The 27560-nt window shown below is 53.9% G+C and overlaps 1 protein-coding gene across 3 annotated transcripts in view; it reads left to right on the top strand.

Moving 5' to 3' along the window:
* Window positions 1–2980: 2980 nt before the first annotated feature.
* Window positions 2981–27560, top strand: part of WDR1 (WD repeat domain 1) — a 41269-nt gene continuing 16689 nt past the window's right edge. The window contains exons 1-5 of one of the 3 annotated variants that reach the window (XM_030801434.1): window positions 2981–3318; window positions 3743–3864; window positions 16053–16143; window positions 20864–21011; window positions 22105–22285. In XM_030801434.1, coding sequence (XP_030657294.1) covers window positions 3303–3318; window positions 3743–3864; window positions 16053–16143; window positions 20864–21011; window positions 22105–22285 — 558 coding nt within the window. In that variant the 5' untranslated portion in view covers window positions 2981–3302. Of the gene's footprint in view, window positions 3319–3742; window positions 3865–16052; window positions 16144–20863; window positions 21016–22104; window positions 22286–25557; window positions 25577–27560 lie in introns of those variants that run through there. The other 2 variants (XM_030801436.1, XM_030801435.1) reach the window with 2 other exon arrangements.

Raw genomic sequence — 27560 nt, forward strand, 5'->3', positions numbered from 1 at the left:
CCACAGTTGAGAACACCAAACTGAGCTCACCCTTCAGGGAAAAGCCTGGAACACACCCTAGTGTTCCCCATTTCCTTTCAAATCCTTCAGATTTCCTGCCACGTTCATTATAGACCCGAGTGACTAGCAGCAAACAGCTCCCCCACCCCCACTCTAAAACCTCTGCAGCTCCAACATGTAACTTCCTTTCAAAGCTAAAAATAAGCTGTAGAGCCCAGCAGCTGGTGGTTTGGGAATGTTTTACTCAAGTTCGATTGTCTCATTTTCAGTGTCAACAATGTTTTATGCACAGGTGTAAAAGTTATCAGCTTGTAAGAGCTTGAAGTTGGTCCTTAGTTTTCCTAACAGCCTTGTTACACGAATGCACTACAGGTGAATGCAATTGTATCATTTCAGGGTCTCATTAAGGTGGTTTGATGAGTTCTAAGTTACCAGAGCAGATCCACAGGCCCGGCTTGTAGGCCGCTGTCTGCTTTAGGAATCTTTTGTACGAAGACAAACATTCATCCACAGCCCCTCAAAGTTCACAAAACTACTTTCACATCCGTTATTTCCTGATTAACAGTTGTGGGTGGGGAGTGGGTTCACCCCTGGGAGCATCTCCCAGGTGTCAGGGTTGAGACAATCAGTAAAAGTCATAGGGAACGCGGGAAGGAGAGGTAGTTTGCAAGGGGTTGAAGCTGCAATTTAGAATGAGACAGGTGACACTCATCGAGTGACATTTGAGCAAATACTCTTGAAGGACATAGCCAAGTACCTCTGGGAAGATAGTTTCAGGAAAACAGCCTCCGAGGCCAGTACCCAAGGCAAAGATACAGGTGAGGGGGACAGCAGGGAGTCAAGTGACCCGGAGACTGTCGCCCAGGGCCCTAATGGGCCGTTTTCAAGACTAGCTTCTACTTCATGAAACTTGGAGCCCCTACAGACAAGCTGAGGAATATTTTACTTCAGAAGGATCACTCAGCTACCCAGAGCACACACAAGGTGAGGGAAGATAGACAGGCAACATGGCCGCTAACCCAGGTGAGCCACGAGAGACTACGGAAGTAGGTAGCAAGAGACTAACCTAGATACAACCTTAAGCAGAACAGACCTTTCAGGTTAGAGGAAAGCAGGAACCACTCAGCTGGGTTTCAGCGCATTTAGCTACCCCCAAAGTGCTTTGGTTTCTCCCACTTTTACCACCCTAACCCCCCCGAGTCCCGAGGGAAAGCTTGTACCCACCCCTACTGAAAGGTGAAACTAGAAGCTTGGACACTTCACAGCCTCTGCTCTCCCCCCGCAACTGAGCCACTGCCCTGGTTTTAGGAGTGGGACTTGTTTTTGCTTCCTTAGGAAGTAACCCTTAACTTCCTTGGAAATGGCAGCTCCCCCGACCACCCCCCCAACGCCTTTGCCTTTAAGAATTTTTGAGAGAAACAGCCCAAGTTCAGGCCCAGCAGAGTAACCCCCACGTTCTTTTTGCCAGCAACTACTTCAAGGAAGGGCACTTAACCATGCTTAAGAGGCGTAAACAGCATCCCTCTCCTGCTTACAGAAAGTTTAAGCTACTCCCCCCAACAAAGTACTTTGCTTTCTCCCACTTTTACCACCCTAACCCCCCCCCAGAGTCCCGAGGGAAAGCTTGTACCCACCCCTACTGAAAGGTGAGACTAGAAGCTTGGACACTTCACAGCCCCTGCTCTCCCACCGCAACTGAACCACTACCCTGGTTTTAGGAGTGGGGCTTGTTTTTCTTAGGAAATAACCTTTAACTTCCTTGGAAATGGCAGCTCCCCCGACCCCACCCCCAACGCCTTTGCCTTTAAGAATTTTTGAGAGAAACAGCACAAGTTCAGGCCCAGCAGAGTAACCCCCACTTTTTGCCAGCAACTACTTCAAGGAAGGGCACTTAACCATGCTTAAGAGGCGTAAACAGCATCCCTCTCCTGCTTACAGAAAGTTTAAGCTACCCCCCCCCCAAAGTACTTTGCTTTCTCCCACTTTTACCACCCTAACCCCCCCCCCCCAGAGTCCCGAGGGAAAGCTTGTACCCACCCCTACTGAAAGGTGAGACCAGAAGCTTGGACACTTCACAGCCCCTGCTCTCCCACCGCAACTGAACACTACCCTCGTTTTAGGAGTGGGGCTTGTTTTTCTTAGGAAATAACCTTTAACTTCCTTGGAAATGGCAGCTCCCCCGACCCCACCCCCAACGCCTTTGCCTTTAAGAATTTTTGAGAGAAACAGCCCAAGTTCAGGCCCAGCAGAATAACCCCCACTTTTTGCCAGCAACTACTTCAAGGAAGGGCACTTAACCATGCTTAAAAGGCGTAAACAGCATCCCTCTCCTGCTTACAGAAAGTTTAAATTTACCCCCCCCCCAACTGAACCACTACCCTGGTTTTAGGAGTGGGGCTTGTTTTTCTTTCTTAGGAAATAAGCTTTAACTTCCTTAAAAGCGGCAGCTCCCTCCCCCCACGTTTTTGCCTTTTAAAAACTTAACTTCTGAGAGAAAGGAATAGCACGAGTTCAGACCCAACAAAGAGTGACCCCTACGTTGTTGCCAGCAACTACTTCAAGGAAAGGCACTTAACCGTGCTTAAAAAACGCAAAAAAGTATCCCTCTCCCGCTTCCAGAACCCGAGCAGGAGGGCTAGCGGCTCGGGAACGCCCGGGGCCAGTCAGTAAGGAGTGGCCGGAGAGCGCCCGCCACGCAACGCAGTCACAGGTACGGAGAGATTTTTCCAGACCCCCACCAAAGACCACCAGTACTTTTAGCGTTTATAAGACCCCGCCCCCCGCAAATAAGCTTCCTACAGCCCAGCCCGCGCCTACAAGCTACAAGAAGAACCACGCACACTATCTGACTCCCAGAAGCATTGTGACGCTAACAGCCGCCTGCGCCGCCTTTTTAAGGGCTCGCGGGGCGTGCGATACGTCACTTCCGGGGCGGGGCGGGCGGGGCGGGCGGGGCGAGCAGGGCGGGGGTGGGGCCGGCGGGGGAGGGGAGCGCCAGGTCCGCGCAGGCTCGCCAGGACCGCAGCCGCCGAGCCGAGCGCTTGACTATATATGGTCAAAGCTGGGGGCGAGCCGCGCGCGGGGCCGCGCTTCCGGGTTCGGGGCGTCCGCAGCGGCAGCGCGCAGGGCAGGCGCGAGCTGGCCTCGGAGCCCCGGCCTCGGACCGCCCCCTCCACGCCCGGCACGCCCGGTGCCGCCTTCCGGCTCCAGTCCTCGGGCTCGGCCTCGGCGAGGTGTAATTCGCAGCGCGGGCCGGCCCCCGAGGCTCTCGGCGAGCGCGGCGCGGTAACAAGTGGGCGACGATGCCGTACGAGATCAGTAAGTGCCGCGGCGCGGGGCCCCCGAGCGGCCGCCGCGCTGTCCCGGCCCCGGTCCCCAGGCCCTCGGCGCGGTGCGGGTGGCGGGGGGGGGGGGTCCTCGGGGCGGGGGAGGGGTGCAGGCGCCGGCCGGAGGCGTGGCGGGGCCGCCCTCAGGGGTGCAGGGCGAGATCCCCGCCGGGGAGTGCGCCCCCAAGTTGGCGCCGTGGGCCGAGCCGGAGGAGCCCCGCTGCCCCCAAGGGCCTGGCCAGAGGCGCGGACCAGGAAGTCGCGCGGTCCCTGGCGCTCCTGGAAAGTGGAGGCCGCCCTCCCGGCGCAGTCAACAGGTGACCGGCCGAGACCGGTGAGGGGCCCCTTCTCTTCCCTTCTGTCTCCGCCGTCCCCGCCCTGCCCTGACATTCCCCGCCGCATTTGTGTCTCCGCAGAGAAGGTGTTCGCCAGCCTCCCCCAGGTGGAGAGGGGCGTCTCCAAGATCATCGGCGGCGACCCTAAGGGCAACAATTTTCTGTACACCAATGGAAAGTGCGTCATCCTAAGGAACATCGACGTGAGTACCCCCTACCCCGGGCGCGGTTCTGCTCCGGAGCCACCTTGGGATGGGATAATTTGCCCTCCCCTCCACCCCTCACCTCCTGCCCATTGGCCCGGGGAGGGTGAGGGCGCCACGCCCCCTCTACTGGGAGCCACACCTCGGAGCTCCGGAAGCCGGCCTCAGATTCACCCAGGTCCCTTTCTGCTCTTTCTTGATGAGGAAACTGAGGCTTAGTTTTCGTTTCTGTCTACGGTCATAGCATCCTGAAAGCGCCGGATCGCCTCTGATCTCGGAAGCTAAGCAGGGTCAGGTCTGGTTAGTACGTGGATGGGAGATTAGATTAGTTAATTCTTTAAAAGCAAGGGCTCTGGATTTGAGGGATCAGACTGACCCAGTCGGCCGCTGCATGACCTTGAGAAGACTGGCGATTTGGGCCTCTCTGAGCCCCAGTTTCCTCGTCTGTAAAACAGATGATATGGTGACCACTCTCACTTCCCTTGCTGGTTGGGCAGATGGAATGAATGAGCTGATGGCGTCCCTCAAGCCCAGTGGTGCCTGATGCACGTTGAGCCCTTGCTGAATGGAATGGCACTCAGCTAACTCGCTGTTAATACCCCGGTCTTCCAGTGTGGCAGAACCCGGACAAACACCCAGGCCTCTGGGCCAGCCTGATCTGCCACCATGGATCTAAGCCCCAAAGCAAGAACAGGAAGCAGTGTGTTCCCATGAATCATTCTCTGCAGGCCTCGGGTACCCAGGCTGAAAAGGCTTCTAAAGCCAGCTCCTTGGGAAATCCTTACGAATTCATGTTATCCCTCGGTAATTGTTGGGGTGACCCAGTCTGTCTGTCAGCCTCCCTCCCTTCCTGGGTTACACGCTTAAATTTTGCTTCTCCCTTCCTCAGCCTGAGTGATGGAATTGGGGGAGTGGGAGTTGGAGGTGCCGGCCTGGCCACTGGATGATTTCTCCTGTGCTGTGCTTAGTGGGGGCGGCTGGCACAAAGGTGTATGTTTTGATTGATTCCATAGGCCACAGGTATACAAGGGTTGTCAACTTAAAGTCAGCCTGATTTCCCTTGGTAGGTTGGGACTGTTGATCAGACACACTTGCCCTCCAGGAGGCCAGCAGCTGGCTGAGGGAATGAAGAGGTCTCTGGGTCTCAGTTTCCTTCTCTGTGAAAGGAGAAGCCTCTTGGTCCGAAGAGCTGCTGGCTCTGCCCCCATCTGTCTCGTTAAGCCAGCCAGTCGCTGCTGTTCCTCTGCTGGAAGACGGAGCTCTACCTGCCCAGGATTGCTGGGCACCTCAAATGAGGGGGTGGTGTGAACGTGCTTTGAAGGTGCTAACAACTTGCTAGTCACACAGATTCCTAGAAAGCCTAACGGCCTTGCTTAGAACTGGAGAAAATCACCAGGGATCTAATGGTAATGATCTGGAAGTCTCCGAAGTCAGGTCTTCAGGCTTTTGAGAAAATAAAAATTGAGATAGCCCTAAAGAGATATTTAGTAGTTTGGCAAATAAAATCCACTAACACATCCTCGGATACAGAGCAGTAGGATATTTGGTTTTGCCCCTAACCAGGCCTTCCCCGTCATTGCAGTCCACATTGACTTCCAGGGAGGGGGCCTCACATAAAGTACCTGCTGTGCATCTGGCCCTGTGCTAGCTTCTTAAACTGCAGCATCTCTTTCCACCCCACATGGGCCCGTTACTCTAAAGAGGAGTCAGACTTAGCAAGGTGAGGCAGGCCAGTAACTGGAGCTGCTTCTAATGGAGTGGTCATTCAGGGTCAGGCACCCCTTTGCAGAAAGCATTTCCCGGCTTGTGAATCCCATTCTGCCTGTTTCTGAGATCTGTATTCTTACTCCTTCCCGGTGGTTTGCCATTTTCTTCTCAGGGGTTAGCCTCTTTCCCTTCTCATCTATTTTTAAGTTTTTGCAATGCCAGGTCAGCACGAGATGCTACTAATATAGCCCTCCCTGGGCTGGATATAGATCAGGCACTGAGGCTCTTGTTAGTTGGATGGGTGGACTGGGTACTCAAGTAAAGGTGGGTAAGATTTTTTTTTTTTTTTAGGGCGAAGTACTCTTGGAAAGAAAAAGTGACATGAATTGGCATGACCATTTTGGAAGGAAGATGGTCTGGTTGGAATGCAGGCTCAGGGAGGGAAGAGGGAAGAAATGGAGGACCAGATCATGGAAGATCTAACAGATGTCTCATTGACATCTCAGACTCAACATACACCCCAAGCCAAATTTGGGTTTCCCATGTGCTCTTCCCCTAAAAGGGAACACCGTTCCTCCAGCTGTTCAGGCCCCAAACCTTGGACTCCTGTTTCACTCCCTGCTTCGCTTCTGTGCCACATTTTAATTTTAGTAAATCCTTCTGACTCCACATTCAAAGTATCTTCAGAATCTAACAGATTTCCCCGGCTTCCTCTGCCTCCATCCCCAACTAAGCTATCTTCCCCCACCTGAATTATTGCCCCCCAAACTCCCTAAAACCAAACAGGTCTCCTTGCTGCCCTGGGGGTCTGTTCACAACACTGTCCCTGGAGTGGCTGAAACACAAGACAGGCCTCTAGTGGCTTCCCACCTCGGTGAAAGCCAGAGTCCTTACCGTGGCCTCGGCTCCAGCATTCTTGCCTCCTTGCTGCTTCTGGAACATGCCACACATCTTTCTTGGTACCTGCTAGTTATTGCCTTTGCCTGGACATTCTTTCACATAGCTGCAAGCCTTGCTCCCTGTCTTCTCTTTGGTTTCTTTTTCTTTTTTAATTTGAGGTGGAGGCTCACTCTGTCACCCAAGCTGGAGTGCAGTGGCATGATCTTGGGTCACTGCAACCTCCACCTGCCGGGTTCAGGCGAATCTCCTGCCTCAGCCTCCCGAGTAGCGGGGACTACAAGTACGTGCCAATACACCCAGCTAATTTTTGTATTTTTTAGTAGATAACAGGGTTTCACCGTGTTGGCCAGGCTAATTTGAACTCCCAACCTCAGGTGATCCGCTCGCTCGCCTTGGCCTCCCAAAGTCCTGGGATATAGGCGTGAGCCCCTACGCTAGGCCTTTCCCTTTGGTTTATACTTAGATATCGTCACCTTAGTAGAGGGGCGTCCCTGGAATAGAATTTTCCATCCCCGGCCTTCTCTCTTTCTCATTGCTGACAATAAGTAGGAAGCAAGCTAACGAGCAGCAGGCTACTGCTGCCTACAAGTAGTACGTAGGGATCTGCCTGTCCCCCTAACTGGGCATCAGCTCCAGGCGAGCAGGGCTTTCCCCTCTGTTTCAGTCACTGCCGTGTCCTCGCCTAAGAGAGTGTCTGGCACACAGTAGGTGCTCAGTGAGTTACTCATTGATTAAAAAGCTGGAAAACCAGGCTGTGTCGTGAAGGTAATAGGCAGCCACGGAGGTCTTACTGCAGGAGAACAAGGAAAGCTCAGCTCAGTGTAGATTGCCGGACCTAAATTTTGTGGGATCCGCCTTTCAAACCTAAGAGTCGAGCACCCTTGCCAGCTTTGCACTTGGAGCCCCTTCTGTCATTTATTTTGTTGACTTAAAAGCTGTTTTGTGAACCCAGCATAATGGCACTTCTTAAACTTGTAGAAAAAGGGTGTTTCTTACCTATTTCTTTGAACACATCCCGTTGCCTCACCTGGAGAGGCAACTCTCCTCTGTAGAGTGAAAGACTATAATGGTGGCCGTGTAGAAACTAATATTCCAGGAGAGAGCTCCAAGAAGGGGATTCCAGTGAATCATGTGTACACTGTGTTTGAGAGACGTTAGTTCCCCACAGAGAAGGGATGGGTAGTCTGTGCTTCGGGGGTCTAAGGAAGGCTTCCTGCAGGTGCTGGTACCTCCTTAGGCCTGGGGTGGTTCCTTCTAGTTTCCTTACCCTGCCTCCATCGCCTCTGCCTCTTACGACCTCTGTGCAAAGACTGGGAAGGGTCACTCCCAGTGGCTGTGAACGAACCTGTTTGTGATTCTAAACAAGGCACGGGACCATCCTACAATAAAAAATTACCCAGCCTAAAATGCCAGTAGTGCCAGTAGTCCCTGTTTAGAAAAAAAAAAAAAAACAACTTTTGCCTCACAACAGAGGCCCTCTTGTGTGCTGCCAGGCAGCCAGCAGATTTGCTGTGCAGGCAAGTTTGGGGCCTGCTTTTTAAAGTATCCAGTTCCTAGATTCCAGAACTAAAATGCACATTTGGAAAAGTGATGTCTATAAAATTGAGTTTCCGGGAGTGCAAGGTTTGTAGCAATTTGACACTGCTGGGAACCCAGGCGCAGTGTCAGTGGACTTTTCTCCTTGAACGGGGCAGACCAAGTTGGGGGTTGGGGAGGGTATTGGGCTCACTCTTGGTTTCCCTTGGTGCGACCTGCCACCATTCACATGCAGAGGACTCCCCTGTGTTTCCTGCAGGTTGGGGGTAATGGTGGCACGACAGAGGGCTTGAGGACTGACCTAGCTGCTTCTCTGGAATTGGACGCCTGCTGAGTCCCTGCATGTATCCAGATGGCCATTGGCCTGTGGGGGTGCAGGATGGAGGCCCTGCCCACATGGAGCTCACTGTCTTGGGTGGGAGTGAAATAAACTGTAGGTGGCAGAAGGAAGTGGTGCGTTGGATTATCACCTGGGCGCAAACGAGCTGGCAGCAGCACCTGCCAGGTACAGAGCCAGGAACCTCTAGGCCTTCAGTCTGAGCACCTGACAGCAGGGGAAGCAGAGGGCGGTGGGGGGCCTTCATCTCAGGAGAATCTGAGTGGCTGCAGGTACCAGTCAGGACGCTGGGCTCCTGCAGATGGGACCACATGTGGGAGGACCGAAGGGCCGGGTGCTTATGGGCTGTGACTGTGGCACTGAGCGTAAGGGGAGTGGACAGGACCCAGGCTGGGAGGTCCTGGTGTGCAGTGGTGGCAGGTGGCTCACACAGCCCTACCATAGCCCAGCCCTGCTCTGAAGGCCACTGGAGCCATTCAGAGGTCTCACAGACAAGTAATCAGATCAAACCTACGGTAAGGAGAAGTTCTGTATCTAAGATCTGAGGCAGGGAAGCCAACTAGGAAGCTGCTGAAAGATGAAGAAGGCATCAACGCAGGTCCCCGTTGCGTGGTGCAGCCATCTCTGGCTCTCACGTTTCCCACACACGTTCACTAAGCCCCTGTCTTGGGAAGCCATACCCTAAGCCACAGAGGACCAGGATTAAAATCAGTGATTTTCAGGGATGGGTGGTTTTCCCCCACCTCATTCCCCTGAGGAATATCTGGCAATGTTTGCAGACAGTTTTGTGCCACTGGTATCTGAAGTCAGGGATATGGCCAAACATCCTGCAAGGTGCGTGGCCGTCCTTCCACAAAGAACTGTCCAGCCCCAAATGCCAGTGGTACCAAGGTTGAAAACTCTGGTAAAGAGCCTTCGAAGGCACCAGGTTAAGTGCTTCAAAAGAATAATGCCCTGGGTGCTCTGGGAATGTGAGGGAGGAGCCAGCTGTGCCACAGAGTGGGGACAGCTGCTGGAGAAGCGGCAGATTTGAGTTGGGTCTTGAAGGATGAATAAGAGTTCTCCCTGTGCCACAGAGTGGGGACAGCTGCTGGAGAAGCGGCACATTTGAGTTGGGTCTTGAAGGATGAATAAGAGTTCTCCAGGAGGAGCGTTGAGACACACGGCAGAAGTAGGGAGAGACCAGGCAGAAAACAGCATGTGCACCTGGGTCCTCAGCCCCACTGTGGCCTCCTGTGGGTTGCTTTTGGTACATTTCTTGCCCTATTGGAGGTAAGGGGAGGGATACTGAAGCCATCTTTGAAGTAAGAGAAAAGGTTTAGCCTCATGCTTAAGACTAGTGGAGAGATGGCCTTGCCCAAGAGTAGTTGGAGATGCTTCTTTGAGTGTGACACCACCTTCTGCAAGGCCCTTGTTAGGGACAGCTGTGGACACAGAAAAGGGCCCTCTGTGCGTCTCTTCACCATCTCAGTGATGGGCGGGCACTCCCTGCCCTGGTGATGTGCCTGCGCCTTAGACCTATGGGTCCTTAGCTTTGGTCACCTTGCTTGTCACTTCTACATATGGGTCCTGCCTGCTCACCAGGGTCTTACCCGGAGAAAGGCCAGCATCCCACCCCTACCCCCGCCCCACTGTCCAATCCAGTGCATACCCCTGAGCACCTCTCTGTTCTTTGCCGAGTGTATTTTGTGCTGGTCTGTGGCTGACACTTGGTGTGCTTGCCTCTTCTGTTTCCATGCCTGCGAGAGTGGGAGGAATGTTATCATGGGATCAGTGTAAGATTTAACGGAGCTAATTCGTAAAGCATCTTCAGAAGGTTGTCTGGGCCCTGGCGGGGACCTCTGCTTTTGTCTTCATGACTGCCCTGTTGGGTGGATGCCCTCATCTCTCTTTTGAGAGGTAAGGATGCTGAACCTCTGGAAGGTGCTGGGATTTGAACCCTGGGAGCCACTCCCAGGTCTACCTTTGCAACTCTCAGTTAAGGCCCTGGTGGGCCCTGGGTGGGGAGTAGGAGAGGGGAAGACTGAAAAGGGAGGTGGTGGTGTCCTGCTCACACGTAGTCCAGTGAGGGGTGCTGCCATGCAGGGCCACATGGTGAGTACCCCCAGGCTTGTTTCAAGGCATCTGAGGCGGAGCTGGGAGACAGGAAGGGAAAGTCGTTCAGGGCATGGCGGCCTGTGAGTGACCACCCCGTCCTCAGCCAGCTCAAGGAGCTGCCTGTACACTGTTTGGAAGCACACAGCTGGTTGGCCAGTGCAGACTTTGTTAAAGAATCACACTAACATTGGGACCAACCGTAAGGAACAGAACAAAACCACAGGGAGGAGTAAAGGCCGCCACAGATGGTCCCTGATTTGCAGTGGCGTGACCTGGGATGGCGTGAAGGTGTTGAGCATTCATTACCTCCCTTGACTCACCGTGGTGTTAGTTACATGCTCATAACCCATGGTGACAGGAGCAGCTGGCCCTGAGTTCAGGTCTGGCACTGCCACTTAACAGCTGGGTGGCCTGGGGCATATCGCCCAGTGTCTGCCTTGGTTTCTTTGTCATGTGGGATTATGAGGTTACCTTCCTTACAGCAGGTGTTGTGAGGTTTACAAAGAGAATCCACTGAGGGGTCCACCCAGGGCCTATCTGACAGTGAATAATAAGTGGCCGGTGGGGATTTGTTTCTTCATAAACAGCTACCAGGCTCCAGCCAAGTTCTGGTCTTTGTGGGTATTTGGCAGCTGCAGTGGTGGATCAAGTGTGAACCTTCTCCACTGTGGGGTCCACGTAGTGCAGAAGGCAGGTGGGGCACAAATGATGTGTAGTCCAAGGTGGAAAGTAGTGAGGGCAGTGGGGTGGGAGTCAGGGAAGGTGGGGGTTCAGGGTGGGAGACATCATTTCTAGCTTGGAGCATCAGGGAAGGCTTCTTGGAGGAGATGCCCTTTGCCTGGGCCTTAGAAGATAATTAGGAGAAGGCATTGTGTTGCATAAGTTTACATTCCTTCTTTGGAGCTGAGGTTTTTTGCTATCATTCAGCCTTGGCCTTAGTTGTAGTCACCAGTGAACAGAAGGGCCCTGGCCAGTTATATTTACACAGGTCAGTTACAGCAGTAACGGCTTTCAGCTTCTGTTGCTTGCAGGAACTCGGAGTATTTACAAAGCCAGTGCCCTGACTGGAGGCTGATGCTCACTTGGCCTGGGTGGACCATGGAGGATGCCTGAGACTTTCTCTGGGGTTGCCGGGGACAGTCGGCAGCTAAAGGAGAGCACAGGAGGCCCCTTCATCAGTGTTGTGTTGTCAGCTGCTGAAATGTTTTTTGCTTGGGCAGGTATCTCCAACCTTCTAGCATGTTCCGTGAGGTTCACTGTGGGCCAGGAGCTGAGATACCAGTGCCAAGCCTTGAGACCCAAGCCCCAGGACCCAGGGTCATCACAGCCTACCTGTAAATTGGAGTGGTGACCTCTGGCTCCTCTGTCACCACCTGAGACTGGGAGGACATAGAAAAGTAAGAGAGCTTTGAGGGGATCAGGACTCACTAATTGCAAGTGTTGCTGCGTGGGGCATAGCAGTTACGTAAACGTCGCTTCTGTATGCTTGTTTGCGTGACCTGTGTATTATAGCGAGTCTCAAAGGCGGCATAGAAATTGTACAGGTGCTGGGGGGAGTTTGTTTAGGTTTGCCATTCAACAGGATTCTCAGAAAAAGACCAGCTATTCCTGGGCAGGTGGGAGGTGGGGGCTGGTGGGACCTGAGCATAGTGTGACAGAGTCAAGGGGTCAAGTCCAAAGCTTCTGCTTCAAATGGGCACCACTGGGCCTTGAACCAGGCCCTGTGTTGGCAGGGCTGGGTGCTGTTACATGCTGTCACTTGCCAAAGTCCGTGGGTCCTGGGTCTGCATCGCGTGTGTGACTCCTTGATTGCTGGCTGGTGTCCTTCACGTCCTCAGAGGCCCCCGGCCTCCTCCAGGGGTGATGGCAGAATTCTGGGGCTTGTCTCGAGGTCTTGTCCCAGCCCCAGCTCTGGCCCTCACAGGCCCTGGCCCCCAGGTGTGGAGGCCACTGGGGAAGGGGTCTGGGGCCAGCAAGGTAGAGGGGCTGCACCTGTTCTATCCTCGAGGGTGGAGGTGAGGGGCCATGGGTTGGGGTAGTCGGCCCAAGGAGTGGCTGGCAACGTCAGGGTGGCAGCAGGGCAGCGATGAGTGGGCAGAAGCTTGGAGGGAGCTCAGGAAGGGTGGGTTCCAAGCCGGACCGTGAGGTAATCAGGGTCGGGATTTGAAGACTATCGGCTTGGTGGAGGGTGGAGATGCATTCCAAAGCAGTTATCGCTCTTCCCAGGAGGAACAGGAGGACTGCATTGAAAATGGTGGAGGTAAAAGAGAAGGTGGGTTGGGAGTTCGCAAGGAAAACTGGGCAGGCCTGTGGTGAGGACTAAACGACAGCCTCCCACTGCCAGAGCTGGCCCAGCCTGCAGCAGCACGAGAAGAAAGCCTGGGAGGAGGGGTGTCGCTGAGTGGGCAACTCCAGGGCTGCTCATGGCAGTCTCCCCCAGGCCCCCAGGGAGATGGAGAGACAGAACTTTTGCCTACAGTAGCACTGGGGCTCCTGGAATTGGCTTCCTGCCCTCCCTGTCTCGTTTTCCCCATTCCAGAGTTTTTCCCCAAATAAGCTTCTCAACCCCCAATCTCATTCTTCTTCCCTAAGATGGCAGGAGGGGGAGGAGGCAGGGGAGAGAGGGGCACACTGAGGGTGTCAAGGTGCCATCTCGACCCAGCTGATGGGGAGAGAGCCTCACAGGCCGAGTGACACATGGGGGTGGGAGGTGTCTTTCTGGGTGTAGTAAGCAGCCTCCCTCTGTGAGCTGAGGAGCTGGGGAGGAGGCTGCTCTGACTCAGATGTAAGTCATTATCTGCAGTTTGGAGTATCTCAGCCCCCACCGCTGACCCAGTTGTATTTAGAATACAAACGAGAGTGAGTGATTCATCAGCTGGCAGGATTCTGGTGCCCTTTCGGGTTTTTACACACAGCCCTGACCATTTAGGGGAAGGAATTTTTCGGGGCAGAACTTCCTCTCATGCCCCTGTCTAGTCATCTTCCATCTCTGGATGCCCTCTCCAGCCGAAGGCTGGGAGCCTCACCCTTTCTACGGCAGCGTGGCCTGGGGAGGAGGTCGCCCAGGCTGGGAGAGCCCATGAGGCCATCTGTCTGGCAGAATGGGCAGGTGCCCCCCGTATGTGAGCGTAGGCCTCCCCCATCCCCAGTCAGCTGTGAGTGGACACCAAACAGGGTCTTGGAGGGGCTGCCTGTTAACTGGATCACTTTCTTGCCAGGTGCTTTGGGTAGGGATTTATCAATGTCAGACTATGAAGCACTAATTGGAGAGGGAGAGGGTTGGATTGGGCAGACATATAATAAATAGCCAGCATCTTAGTTTTATCGAGGTGTAATTTAGATACAGTAGAATTTGTCAGTATTCAGCGTGTGGCTTGGATCTTGAGAGATACCTATATAGTCCCATAACTACCACCCTAGTCATGACAGAACATTCCCGTCCCTCTGGAAGGTGCCCCCCCCCCCCTTCCACCCTCACCCCCAGCAGCTGCTAATCTGCTTTCTGTCACTGGGGTTGCCTTTTCTAAAATCTCCTTTCATATGAAGTGAGAGGCAATGTGTAGTTTTTTCTGTCTGGCTTTTTCACTTTGCATAATGTGTTGGAGATTGATAGCTGGTGTTGAGTGCGTTTGCACTTTGTTCCTTTTTATCACTAAGCATTGCGGTGTGTTGCATGTTTCTCTGTTCACCTGTTGATGGATATTTGGGTATTTCCAGTTTTTGGCCATTGCAAAGAAAGCTGCTGTGAACATTGCTCCCGTGTCTTTTGGTGGACACACGCTTGCATTTCTCCAGGGCAGATACCTAGGAGTAGGGTTGCTGGTGTTTGGTGTGAGTAGTGTCTGTTTAGGTTTATAAATAACCTGCCCAACTCTTTTCCAACTGTACCATTTTGCATTTCCACCAGCGGTGTGAGCATTCCAGTGTCCCCATCTCTCTACCCTTGCCAGCACTTGGTGACGTCAGTCTTTTCTTTTTATTGATTCTAGTGCGTATGGAGTGGTATTCTGTTGTAGTTTTGACTTGCATTTCCCAAGGCTAATGACACTGAGCACTTTTTCATGTGCTTACTTGTCATTCATAATATCTTCTTTGGATAGACACCTTGATACATTCTAATTTCACTGGCAAATGATTATCCCAAAATGGATTAATTTATGACTAGTGTCTATTATATTGCATAATGCTGTGTTAAGTCTTAGGGATGAAAGAGAAGGTCTGTGTAAACTTCTTTTTTTCTCCCCCAGAACCACTTATTGAGATGGCTAGTGAGATAAAGGTCATGTTAAGCAGGGCACAGCAGAGTTGGAGGAGATGAACAGGAATGCTAGGGACTACGATGTGTGTTGTGCCATCCCTGTGGACATGTTAAATGATCTGGAAGCACAGAAGAGTGATACGGATAGCTTGGGCCATACTTGGAGGCTTCATGGAGGAGGGAATGCTTCCGTTAGGCCTGATGGGTGAGTGGGTGTCCGCAGGCAGGGAGAGGTGCTGGCCGAGGGCACAGACTACACAGAGACATGGAGCTTAAACAGGATGGCAGAAGGTGGGCAGGAATCAGGGTATGTACTTCTGTGGTCTCAGTCTCGTGAGATGGGGGCAGTGTGGGGATCTTGTGACCTGGAGGCCCCTCAGGTCTTGAGGAGGGGTCTAAGGGAGATGAGGGGTGGGGTGGCAGCAGGTGGGGTCATGCTAGGGGTGTCCGGGCATCCTCACAGGAAATCTGATGTGTCCTAAGCCTCAAGCCGGCGGGAAGCTGCGTCTTTGAAAGAGCACTTGGTTTGTAAAAAGCTGACAGCAGGTATCACAGATTAGATGGCCATGTCTTTATTCCCTCCTGAAAGAAAGCTTCACTGTGGAGACAGATTGAGAGCAGCCCAGTGTGTGTGTGTTTCTGTTTCACTGAGGCCTCGCGTGTGTGTGTATACCAGGAGGGAGGCGCAGGGATCTACTTTTAGCACATTACATGTTGAAACCTCATTGCTGAAGATGCTTCTAGTCTCAAATGTTGGCCCCATTTTTGCCACAAAGTCCACCCAGCCTTTGATCTGTGCTATGAAAGGGAGTGGGGAATTGACTTTCCTTTCCAAACCCAGGTTTTTGATAGAGAGGGCTCCCACAGCTTGTCCTGCGCTGCTCCTGCACAGCACAGCCAGGCGCCGAGTTTGGGGTCCAACATTGATTGGCATCCAGGAGAGCTGGTCCTAAACAGGAAAGAGAACAGAGCGCTGGAATGAATGTAGCTTCCCACAAATGGGAGGGATTAGAACCAGGGCTTCTTGCTCTAATCCAACTTTTGTGTATATGTTTCACTGATATATTTGTTCTGTATTATGGAAAGTACAGAAAATTAGAAAAGGAAAAAAATCACCTTGTGGTACAATCATAGATTAAAGAAAATGAATTAAAGTAACATAAAATTCTATCACCCAGAGATAGGTAGGCAGGCAGTAGGTGCGTAGGCAAGTGGTATGCTTCTGCGATTTTCTTCATGGTTTTAGCTTCGATGTTTCTTTGTACACCCCTTTCACCCCAAATCTGTTGATGTGGAGAGCTGGAAGCTTGACTGCTTCTCCATTCCTTCTGTTCATTCCGGGGTCTTCTGCAGAACCCAGCCCTTGCTGACATCTACACGGAGCACGCCCATCAGGTGGTGGTGGCCAAGTATGCGCCCAGCGGATTCTACATTGCCTCCGGAGGTACTGTATGGGGCAAGGCTCGTGGACACCTGTGGGGGCCTGGGTGGTGCTCAGAGCCCAGGGCGAAGCTGGGCTTCTGGCCTTGGGAGAGTGGGGGGAGGGAGGTGGGGGGTCGGGGAGCAGGCTGGGGGTGGTGAGTTAGTTGAGGGGAGCCAGTATAATTAGTTTCAGCTGAGGCTGACAAGGAACGTGTAAGCCAGGCTTGTCCAACCGGTGGCCCATGGGCTGCATGTGGCCCCGGACGGCTTTGAATGCAGCCCAACACAAATTCATAAACTTTTTAAAACATGAGGTTTTTTTTTCTTTTCTTTTCAAGCTCATCAGCTACCATTAGTATTGGTGTATTTTATCTGTGGCCCAGGGAAGCCAAAAGATTGAACACCCCTGGTATAAGCTACCAAAATGCCCCTTTTCAAAACCGGCCTTAGTTCTAGAGCAGAAAAGACACTTTCTAGTTTGTAGTGTTCCAGTTAATTCCAGCTTGGAGGTCAGTAGAAATGCCACCATGAGGTTGGCCAGGGACCTTTTGCGGGAAGCCATGGCATGGTATGTTGAAGCCCGTGTGGCCCATGTGGGCCGTGTGTGTGTGTTTGTGTGTGTGTGTATGGATGTTTTGTTTTGTGTCATCCTTACCCGCTGCTCCTTTCCCAGTGCTAACACAATGCTGGCCTCCAGGTCAGCGCTTACGTCTTATTTGTGGACCGGGCCTTTGCTCTCTGCAGCCTGGGCTTTTGTGTGGCTCAGTGGGAGGCTAGGTAGAGGCAGGCGTGGAGAGATCTTTGCTCTTGAAGGATGTTTTTTTATTCACTTAGTTCTTTGACACAGAGCTTTTCCCGTATACAGATGGGAACAAGAGGCACAGGAGTGAGAGTGGTACCCCTTCCAGAGTGGTGGCCCACTCACTCATTCATTCGTAAGCTCAACAGATACTTACCGCCTGCCTTGCCTGGCCATCTGCAGCCCAGGGAGGCCAAGTGAGTAAGCTGATGTGGGCCTCGTCAGCCTCGCTGGAGAGTGATGGCTATGACCAAATTGCTGAGAGAGCTAAGCAGCCAGTAGGGGAGGACGGGACTCAACGCACGCCGTGGCCCTCTGCCTGTACCACCCTGTGTGCACAGCAGCCTGTCCTGAAGGGTGTATGGGAGATGGTGGGCCTTGGGGTTGGGGAAGACCTGGGTTCGGCTCTGTCTTAGTCTGCTTTGTGCTCACAAGTTGGGTAATTTACAACTAACACAAATGTATTGGCTCATAGTTCTTGGGGCTGGGCAGTTGGACAGCAAGGGCCGTTGGACAGCAGGGGCCGGTATCTGTCAAGGGCCTTTTGCTGTGTCAGTCCACGGCGGAAGAGCAAAGAGAAGGTGAGAGAGAGAAGAGGGGCTGGGCTTGTCCTTTTATCGGGTAGCCATTCGTGTCATAATACCCATTCCTGAGGGCAGAGCCCTCCTGGCCTAATCACCTCTCCATAGGCCGCCTCTGGTGCATTGGGGATTAAATTTCCAGCACATGGTTTTGGGGGGCACACTCAGACCATGGCAGCCTCTTACTGGTGGCGTAGCCTTAGTTGAGTAACTCACCTTCCTGGGCCCGAATTTTCTCCTCCAAACTGGGGGCTGCTAGTGCCTGCCTTGTAGGGTGTGGTGAAGGAGCCAGTAAGGCATGGACATGCCCAGCATGGCTGTTGCACTAATGGGTACTTACCCCCTGGGTGACTCATTACCTGTCACAAAACTGGGGCTCTGTTCTGATCAAGCCAGGCCACCGGGTGAGCTGGCTGACTGCTGTTGGCGGTCAGCCGGGGTCAGGGTGGAGGGTTGGGCCTGGAGTCTGGCTCATAGTAGGCATTTAATGGTTTTTGTGTTTAGATCTTCTCCAGCTCCATCTGTAAAACATGCTCTCATTTACATCCCGTGATTTATTTAGCTCTGTGATTTATTTTTTCCCCAAGCCCTGCTTGCCAGCAAAAGTCTCTTCATTTAAAGCCCCAAGATTTGGCCTGAATGTCTTTTACATGTTTAACACGGAGCTGAGTGCTCTGAGAAGTGTCTTCTCAGGAGAGGAATGCAGTTGGCGAGGGCCTCCGCCCCTGCCTGGCACAGTGTCCCTGCCCTGTCAGCTGCAAGCTGAGAACCTGCAGGCCCAGGCCTGCCCTCTCCCCAGTCCCCAAAAGGGTGTCCAATGAGACAGAATTCAATGGAAGGCTGTTGCAGAGACTGTTGCAAAGGACAAACCACATAAATAAGTGGCCATCATGGGACGCTGTCCTCCCTCAAAAGTGCCCTGATTTTGTAGAGGAGCCAAGGGAGTTTTGGGCCATCCTCAGGTCCAAGTATTCTTGGGCGAGATCACATTTTATGTTTCTAATACATTTCTTTGAATAGAGTGAAGCAATTGTTAAGGCTTACATTGGAACGTTTGCTGCAGAGATGAAGTGGGGCTAAAAATAGTGTGGTAGGGGGGTGGTTTGGAGGGAGGGGGCTGAGAAAGAGCTGTGCAGGCCCACTAAGTGGGTTGCCTGGCAGCTGGCCCCAGCCCTCTGCGGGATCTTTAGACCCTGTCAGTCTGACTGGTTCATGACTGCTGAAGGACTGAACCTTGGGAAGGGCTCTGCACCTGGGAGACTCCAGCACTGAACACAACGGTCAGTCTGCCCTCTGGGAGCCCACATTCCCACGGGGCAGTCCTCAGTGCACGGGTCATTTCTGGGGCAGGCCCAGGCCTCCTTTTCCTGAGGTTATTTCCATGCTACTGTTCTGTCTGCCTTGGCGCTGGGGCCGTGGTTCCAGGCTGCCCTTGGGAGTCGGCGAGGGCCATGTGACAGGCGTGTGGTTTGGCTGTAGGCCCAGGGCAGGCTTCCTGGAGGAAGGGGCCTCTTCCAGGGTGGGACGCCCTCTGCCTTGTCCTGAGAGCATTGTCTTCTCCGTGGGGCAGCATGCGCCCTGGGCGGGCCTGAGCATAGCAGACCACGCAGTCACATGTGCATGTGTGAATGTGTGTCTGCATATGTGTGCATGTGTGGTCATGTGTGGCTATGTATGCTCCTGAGTGTATGTGCATGTCCTTCCTGCACACACAGTGCTCCCCTCCGATGCTGTCAGCCTGTGGTGACTTCCTCTTCTGACCCCTTCTTCCCCCCTGCCCCCCCCGGCCTGTTTTATCAGTGAAAGGATTTGACTAAGCAGATCTCTAGGTCACCTTTGGAACTCAGCTCAGGCAGGACAGCAGGTGGTCTTCCTGGACCTTGTGCAGAGGACTGGGCCCTTCTGGGACTCCCTTTAGTTAGTGCTGTTCACTGGATTTGGCATCTCCTCTTGCCTGTCCCTGCAGCTGGACTGAGAGCGGGACAGTCCTTATGTGCATCTCCCGCATCTCAGGGCACATGGCCCAGTCTAGGCTCGGGCTGTGTCTGCCCACAAGCAAGGCATCTTTGTGTGTAGAGCCTCAGTTAATTCGTGGACTCGTTCCACCTGACTCATAATGAGCTCTTGCTCATTATGAGGACTAGTTGGAGACTTCACACATGTTAACTCGTGGAACCTACAGCAGCCCTGTGAGTGGCTCTGTTATTTCCCCTCTTGTGGATAAGGACACAGGCCATGTTGCTTGCTGAGCCCCACAAAGCCTGTATGTGGCAGAGGCTGGATTTGAACCCAGGGCCCCTGCTTCCAAGGCCTGGCTCTTAGCTGCTGCCCTCCTTTGAGCTGCTCAGCGCCACCAAGAAAACAAAAGCTCTTTTCACTGGAAGCAGCTGTAGAGCTGTGGTGGTTGTTAACGTGGCCTGAGGATCCTCTTAAAAAGGCGCCTTTACCTGCTTAGCGGATGGGACTGAGGTTTTAAAGCGTGAAGCCTTGAGAGTTAGTCTAGAATGCTCCCATTTCTTCACGCCAACACAGTGCTCATTTGGAGAGGGTGTGTCGGGATTGGGACTTGGTACTTGGTGACAGGATCATGGTGGGGGCTTTGGGGGTACGTGGCCCCCAGTGTTGCTTGTTACAATTGGCTGCCCACGCTCCGGTGAAAAGAGAATCAGCATCAAATTCTGTGTATAGTTCTCCTTCCCCCGCAACACCCACCTGCTACTCTCACAAAAGAATCTTACGCTTGGATTCCTGTGAGTCGTGGAACTGCTCGGTGTGTGAATGAGGCTGCCGATGTGCCAGGCAGCAGCACACTGTTGGGAAGCTGCACAGGGAGCTGGGTCTGCAGGCCCAGGTGGAGGCCATGAGGCCACGCTGAGGCATCGCAGTGGGCAGCACGCTGCACCCTCACAGCTGTGCACCTCATTTCCAGAAGTTACTGCAGCAACTGCAAAGGAGAGGCAGGTGTAGCCAGTGTCGTCCCATTCCACGAAGGTGTCCTGAGGCCCACACGTCATACTGATGCCCCTACAAGAAAAGAAACACAGTGAGAAAACTAAACCGCTTCCTGGCATATCGGAGTTTGCCATCATGTGTCCCTGGGCTTTTTCTGATGCCTAAGCAGGGTTTGTTATCCAGATGATTTCTGGCAAAATGCAGAGGCCCCGAATGGCAGGCCTCTGGATGCCATGGGTTCTGACTTAAGAGTGGCTGAATATTGTTGCCCTAAGGCAAGTTCTCTTCACTAGGCCTTTTCCTCTAGAAAACCTACACAACCAGACGTGCTGAGTGGGCCTATGGCCACGTGGCCCTGGCCTGGCAGTGACCTGTGGCTCCCCCCCCCGCCCCCCTGCTGTGCCCCACAGATGTGTCTGGGAAGCTGAGGATCTGGGATACCACGCAGAAGGAGCACCTGTTGAAGTATGAGTACCAGCCTTTCGCTGGGAAGATCAAAGACATTGCTTGGACTGAAGACAGTAAGAGGATCGCCGTGGTCGGGGAAGGAAGGGAGAAGTGAGTCACTCCTCTCAGCCCCTCCCTGCCCTATTCCCGTGGCTCATGCGTCCATGTGCCATGACCCTGGGAGGGGGATGCGCTGATGTCTGTAGTAACTTGGACTTGTGAGGGTTGAGCTCCCAGTAGGTGCTGGGCCCCGTCAGGGCTGGCTGCAGCCCCAGGTAAGGTAGAACTCCACATCACACTGGGTTTGTCACCAGGGCCCAGCACTCGTGTATCTCCTCTGACGTCCTGAGTCCCTTGCCTCCTAGAACCCCAGCTCTCATGCCCACCTGCAGGCAGCAAGAAGGGGACAGAGTGAAAGTGCAACACCACTTCCATTTGGGGTCCCTCACAGCAGCTGCCCCATGAAGCTGCCAGGGAGGCTGAACTGTTTCTTCCAGCTGGGCACCTCCCCCAAGGGTCCCTGATGGAGGAGGGAGGGGCAGTGGATGCTGGCTTTGTGGCACTGGGTGGCTACTGACCTCAGGGGCCTAGTGACTGGTGAGGTCAGTGCTGAAACCCAGGTTTTTTTAATTCAAGAGAGTCAGCGCCCCCTGCAGCACCATGGCTGGCCATAAGCCCTTGAACTTGACAGTGGCATGTCTGTTCTTCACTGAAAGGCACTTTCTCGTACATGTTCTAGTAGGTGTTTTTCCATGGCTTTTCAAGTCATTCCTGTTGGTCTTAATTCCTTCTTTTTTCAGTAGCAAATAGTAACTAAAACAGTGTTTTTGTTGAATGTCAGCCAAGAGCGGGCCATCTCATTCCTGTAGGGGAAGGTAACTGTTCCCTCCCAATAGAACTGTAAGGAGAGCAGTGAAACCATAAAGATAGCCCCGGGCCCTGTGGCGTGGGGCCCCACAGACACACACATGCATTCCCTTCCCGAAGGCGCCAGCTTGCCCCATCTTGTTCTTGGGTCCTTTGGACAAATGCCTCGTGGAGCCAGAACCCCAGTGCTTCCTTCATTTGTCCTTGTGGCATTCTGAGCTGCCTGCTGACAGTCACTCCATTCTCTGTGCACTGGCAGCTCAGCTATCAGATTGCTTATCAGCCTTCTGGGATTGATTTTTTTTTTTTTGTCTTCTACTCTTGTCATTGGGTCAAGGTTTGGAGCAGTCTTCCTGTGGGATAGTGGCTCTTCTGTGGGCGAGATTACAGGACACAACAAAGTCATCAACAGCGTGGACATCAAGCAGAGCCGGCCATACCGGCTGGCCACGGGAAGCGATGATAACTGCGCGGCCTTCTTTGAGGGACCCCCATTCAAGTTCAAGTTCACAATTGGCGTAAGTGAACTTACTTTTTGGGTGAAATTTGTGGTTTGTATATGAGGCTAGCAGAGGCTGAGCCTGTTTAGATGCTGATGGCAGAGACCACAGCGCATGCCATATGTGCCATGATACACAGATAGAAGTGGGCTCCCAGGGGTGCGCAGAGAGAGGGAGGGCTCCCCCACCCAGCACTCATCCTCCCCAGGCCCTCAGCTGGGCATGGATGGTTCCCACAAGGAAGGGCCCTGCCCTAGGATGGTGTGCGCCTGTCAGGGGTTGGGGCAAGGACATCCCTGAGGCTGTGTAACCAGGCAAGCATCTGGGGCTGGAGGTGCTCATTAGAGAGGGTAGCCTGCAGGGCCTGCTGTTAGCTGAGCCACCAAAGTGGCAGAGGAAAGGAGCTTGCAGGACATCCAGATTGGTCTCTTCTAGAGACAGTGAGCCTGCAAAGTGACAAACGGTTAGAAGACTGAAAGATACTTTGTGGGAAAAATGTGCCAGAAATGCGGCAGGCTTTGGGTGTAGCTGGCAGCATCTCAGAGGCCCACGCCGTGCATGCGCCCCGCCTTAGGCAGGCACCCAGGCCTTGCCAAGCCTCCTCACTTCTCCCTTCTGCAAGACGGGGGTGTGCGGGGGCCAGCAGCATCTGAGGGTTTTGACTATGAATTTGAAGTAGGAGAGCCACCTGGCAGGTCTGGAGCATCTGTGATGCCCATTTTCCTGCCCCAGCCTTGGAGTGAGGGGAGGAGCCCAGCAGCCGGTCTCAGCACAGTCCCACGGCTCTGCCCTGGCTTTCCCCATCCCACTTGTGCTTGCGCTGAGGATGGACGAGAACAATGGACCTGGAAACGCGCATTTTAGGGACTATTGATGTCCTTGGAGGAGGTTGTTTTTGCAGATTGGACCAAGGTCTCGGGACTCCTTCTCTTGGAACCGCCAGTGGTTTCACTGTCTGCCTCATGGAGGATTAATGAGATCATGTCCTTAAAGTGGCTCAGTGAGGAGCACTGTCCATTTTAGTGACATCATGCCATGAATCATAAATAGCCTGCACAGTGCAGCTGGAAAGGGCGAGGACGGGACCCACAAAGTGGGCAGAATTTCCAGAGGCTGTTCTTGGCTTAGGGTACAGGAGGGCTTTCCAAGGATGCCCCCTTTGTAGTGAAACAGGCTTCATTTTGTCACGGAGCCACAGGCTGAGCTGGGCCTGGCTGGGCAGGTGGAAGCATAGGGAGGCTCCCTGTTTGCAGCTGAACATGCGGCAGCTCTCAGACTCTGCTCTTGTGGCTACCACCCAGTGGGTAGGTAGTAGAGACCTGGCTATTTTGGGAGCTGTGTTGAAGGCTGTGGCCTCAGGCCATGTTTCTTCGCTAGGGTGGAGGCACTGCAGAGTAGGGTGAGTAATACTGAGTCAGCTGCACACCTCGTCTCAGCCCAGGGCAGGAGGAAGCAGCTCAGAGGCTTCTGTGGTAGCCAGAAGCCGGCTGTGGGTGGGGGCTCCTTTGCCTGCCCTGGGAGGGATCATTTCCACTCTGCAGCTGTGCGTTAAACCCAGCACGGGGTGCTCAGCGGGGTCAGGGGCACCAGTTTGTTCCAGGGGTGGGCTGGAGCCTGCCTTCTTCACCAGGCTGCTGTGCCCCTTTGTGCTTGCTTGGGGGCTTGGCCAGAACATTATTTCTCTTTAGTTGTCCTTTCTAACTTCAGAAAGGACTTCACCCCACTGCCCTGGCCCAGGAGTGTTGGGTACAAATGTCTGCCCAGCTAGCCCAGCTCCAGGGTGAGTACCACCATGTGTCTTGAAGTGTTTTGTGGAACCCATAACCATGGGCCCTGCCTGAGGACCTGGGAGAAATAGAAAGGGCTGTGGCCTGGCACAGAGCTAGGTGCCTGTGCCCCCCTCAGGTGAGTCATGCCTCTGGGCCCTCCTGGAAACAGGGTGACAGTGACCCTTGCATGCTGCACCCTCAGCCACAGGGAGGGTGTGAGAGGCAGCAGTGGCCATCCACATGCTCAGGAGACATGTGCAGGCTCAACTGCCCTTGCATAGGAAGGACAGGAAGGGTGCTCAGGGACCCCACATCTGCCCCCGAATACCTTCTGAGTTGCAGATACACTTTGGTGTGTATCTGCACTTAAGCCCTCCGGACCCCAGAGGAAAGCTGCGGTCATGCTCTCCAGGACCAACCCCAAGACAAAGGGAGCGCATGCAGGCTGGGGGAAGTGAGAGGAGGCGTGAGTGCTAACATGAGGCCCAGCCACAGTCGGCTTTGAGGACACGGTGGGCTGAGCATCGCTGGGCTTTCTCCCATATGTGGGCTCTTCTGATGCGGTCGGAAAGCCTGGGATGTGGAAGTTCTCAGGAATTAATTGAGCCTTTTATAGTAAAAGATTTTAAAACTGTCTGGGCATTTTTTATTTTAGAGGGAATTAAGTTCCACTTACTGTGAAATCCACATAGCAGTGGTCTTTTTTCCCCAGATCTCTCATTCCGCAGCACATGACGGCTGGGTCTTGGCTGCCTTCGCCTCCGCACCAGCCCTCAGGCCGTGGTGGCCTTGCCTGCCGCTCCTCCCCTCCTGAGAATGAGCAGCTGTGGTGGCAACTCGGGCCTGTCTTCATCTGCACCTTCCCCACCTACTCCCTGCAGAGGCCCCCTGTGGCTGGGACCAGGAAACTGCCCTGAGCTTGAGGGTGCAGAGGTGGGATGGCAGGTGCTTCCTTAGTTACCTGGGTGAGAGAGGGACTGGCGTATGACTGCGGAGGGACCAGCTGGGTCGAGTTGGAGCTGCTGCCTTGAAAAGGAACAAGGCATGTTCTGAAGGCGTTTGAGTACAAGCTGAAGCAGAACTCCATGATGCTGTGCCTGAGCTGAAATGCAAGCAGCATCGCAGAGGAAAACAAGAGGGGCCCTGCCTGTGGAGTCCGGGAGGCCACCTTCATCTCGCCGGCCCATGTTTGGGGGTCATGTGGCTTTTCCTTTTTGTTGAAGAGCCCATTGTGCAGAGTGAGTGTGGACTCCCGGCTCAGCTTGACCCAGGCTCCCCTGTGTGCCCCTCATCCTGAGGGACCATAGCCCAGCTTTGGTCTTCATTTGCCTGAACCTGAATGAGGCTCCAGAAAGATGGGAGTGGAGGAACATTTGGCCTGGAATAAGCCTGGGTGCCGGCTCATCCCTACCCAGTGACATTGAAGACGTGGTGGGTGACCTGCGGAAGTAACTCCTGGGATCACAGGAGAACGGTTCTGAAAGGAGACCCTGGGCACAGTGGTCTCAGTCTCCAGCGCTGGTGTTCTGCGAACCCAGGGGTAGGTTCCCCTCAGAGGGTCTGACCATGGCCTGAAAAGGGGAGGGTGGCGAGACCATCTCCCTGCCTTCCCCCATCTCACACATGGGGATGTCTTCATGCCAGGCAGGCTCCTGGGATAGGTACTCCTGGATGGGTTTAAAGGCCCCACTGAGTTTCTCTCTGTTGTCTGCCTTCGCCATGCGCATTACTTGGGCCAGGTTCTTTGCCTCTCTGGCCGTCCACTTCCTCCAGTCGGGTGAGCAGTTGGTGGTCTAGGATGACCACACGCCCCCCTCTGGAGTGTGGCTCACAGCTGTGTGCATGTCCTAGATCCCAGGAGTTAGTGGTGCACCGGATAGTTTGTGTCTAATGAAATGGTTACTTAGAGCAGCGTGTCATCCTGGGGGCTCAGCCTCATGATGCGGAACTGAGAGCTCACTGCCAAATCTAACAAGCTGTGATTCTAGGTGCGAAAATGTTCAGCACGGAGGACTCCTGGGTTCCCTCAATGGGGTGCCACTGCTCCCTCTGTTCCATCGCCTCTGCCCTGCAGGGACCTCATACCTCACATAGTTTTCCCACTTGAGGCTGGAGCCAAGCAGGGCTGGAAACCTCAGCTGTGGCTGTTATCGGAAGTGCTGCCTTCCTGATAGATAAGGAAAATTTGAGCTCTAAACAGGCAAGGTTTCTGGTGGTTATTCTTTTTCCTATTTCCTTACTCAAGACAGGGCAGAGAGCAGATGTTTCAGCCTTTCCGGCATGTATGGTGGCTGCCTGGGCCATGCCCCTGTGATGGGCATGCAGGACCCCCTCCCTTGTCCTCAGCACATACCACCCCTCCTGTCAGCTGGCCTTGCTCTTCACTGGGCTGATGGCTGACTCCTGAGAACTGGGGGCTGACAGCAGGGAGGGTGACCTGGCCCAGGTCACGTGGCCAGTAGGTGCCCCAAGGACGGTTAGGATGAGCCTCTTGTGCCTTCATATGGTTCTTGTTCTCCAGGAAACATGGTGACTGAGCTGACCCGTCCCAGGTGACGGGAGAGGCAGGTGGGTAGGTAGCTCCTTCGTGCCCCTCAGCCCAACTAAGTGGGCCAGGCTGCAGGGCTGCCCTAGGGCACTTTGCAGGGAAGTCTGCTGGGAGGGATGGGTGGGCTGAAGGATGGGCCAGAGCCAGCCTCGCAGGTCACGGTGTAAAGGTGTTTTGGGAACACCCACTGACCAAGGGTCATGGAGGCCTGTGCTGGGCTTGTGTGGGGTGGGACTGGGCACAGGGGACTGAGAGCCTGTCCCCTTCTACCAGCTCATAGGCATGTGAACAGCCTAAGGTGGGCTTGTGGTCCTCTTGTGTACAGGGTCAGCTGAGGCTGGGCGGAATGGGGTGGGATCCCAGAGGGTTCCTGAGCTGACTAGGTAGCTAGTGAGCATGTGTGTGCTGGAGACAGGCCAGCTGGGGCCTGTCGCTCTGTGATGTGGACATGGATGTGGTACTTAATTATGACCTCAGTGCTTCAAGCCTCGGAATTATGACCTCAGTGCTTCAAGCCTTGGGTGAGAGGGGGCATATTGGTGGGAGGGAGTGAGGACTGTGGCGAGGGGGGCTCGTTGAATACAGGTCAGTCTTGGCTGTGTGTTGGCTGCAAGGGAGGACAGGCAGGAGTGTGGACCAGACACCGTGGGTTGTCCACCAGGGAAGAGGCTGGACTGAGACTGCTGCAGCCCCGCTGATGGGCTGGGGTGGGACAGAGGCAGGGGGCCAGTGAGGGCAGCCTCAGGAAGCTGCTGCCCCTGAACTCCCCGGGAGCTTCCCCAAACCCTCTCCCTCTTTGTTCGCTGGCCTGGCCTCCCTGTGGAAAGGGCTATTTTTAGCCCTCGCTTTTTTTGGTTAATGGACTTTTCACGGCTTCTCCCTTTGAAGGGGCTATTTCAGGAGCAGACACCAGTCTCTGCATTTGGACTCCTTGGCTCGAGGTGCAGGAAAAGGTGATGGGGATGAGCTACTCGAG

Source organism: Nomascus leucogenys, chromosome 20 (assembly GCF_006542625.1).
Source record: "Nomascus leucogenys isolate Asia chromosome 20, Asia_NLE_v1, whole genome shotgun sequence".
Taxonomy (NCBI): domain Eukaryota; kingdom Metazoa; phylum Chordata; class Mammalia; order Primates; family Hylobatidae; genus Nomascus; species Nomascus leucogenys.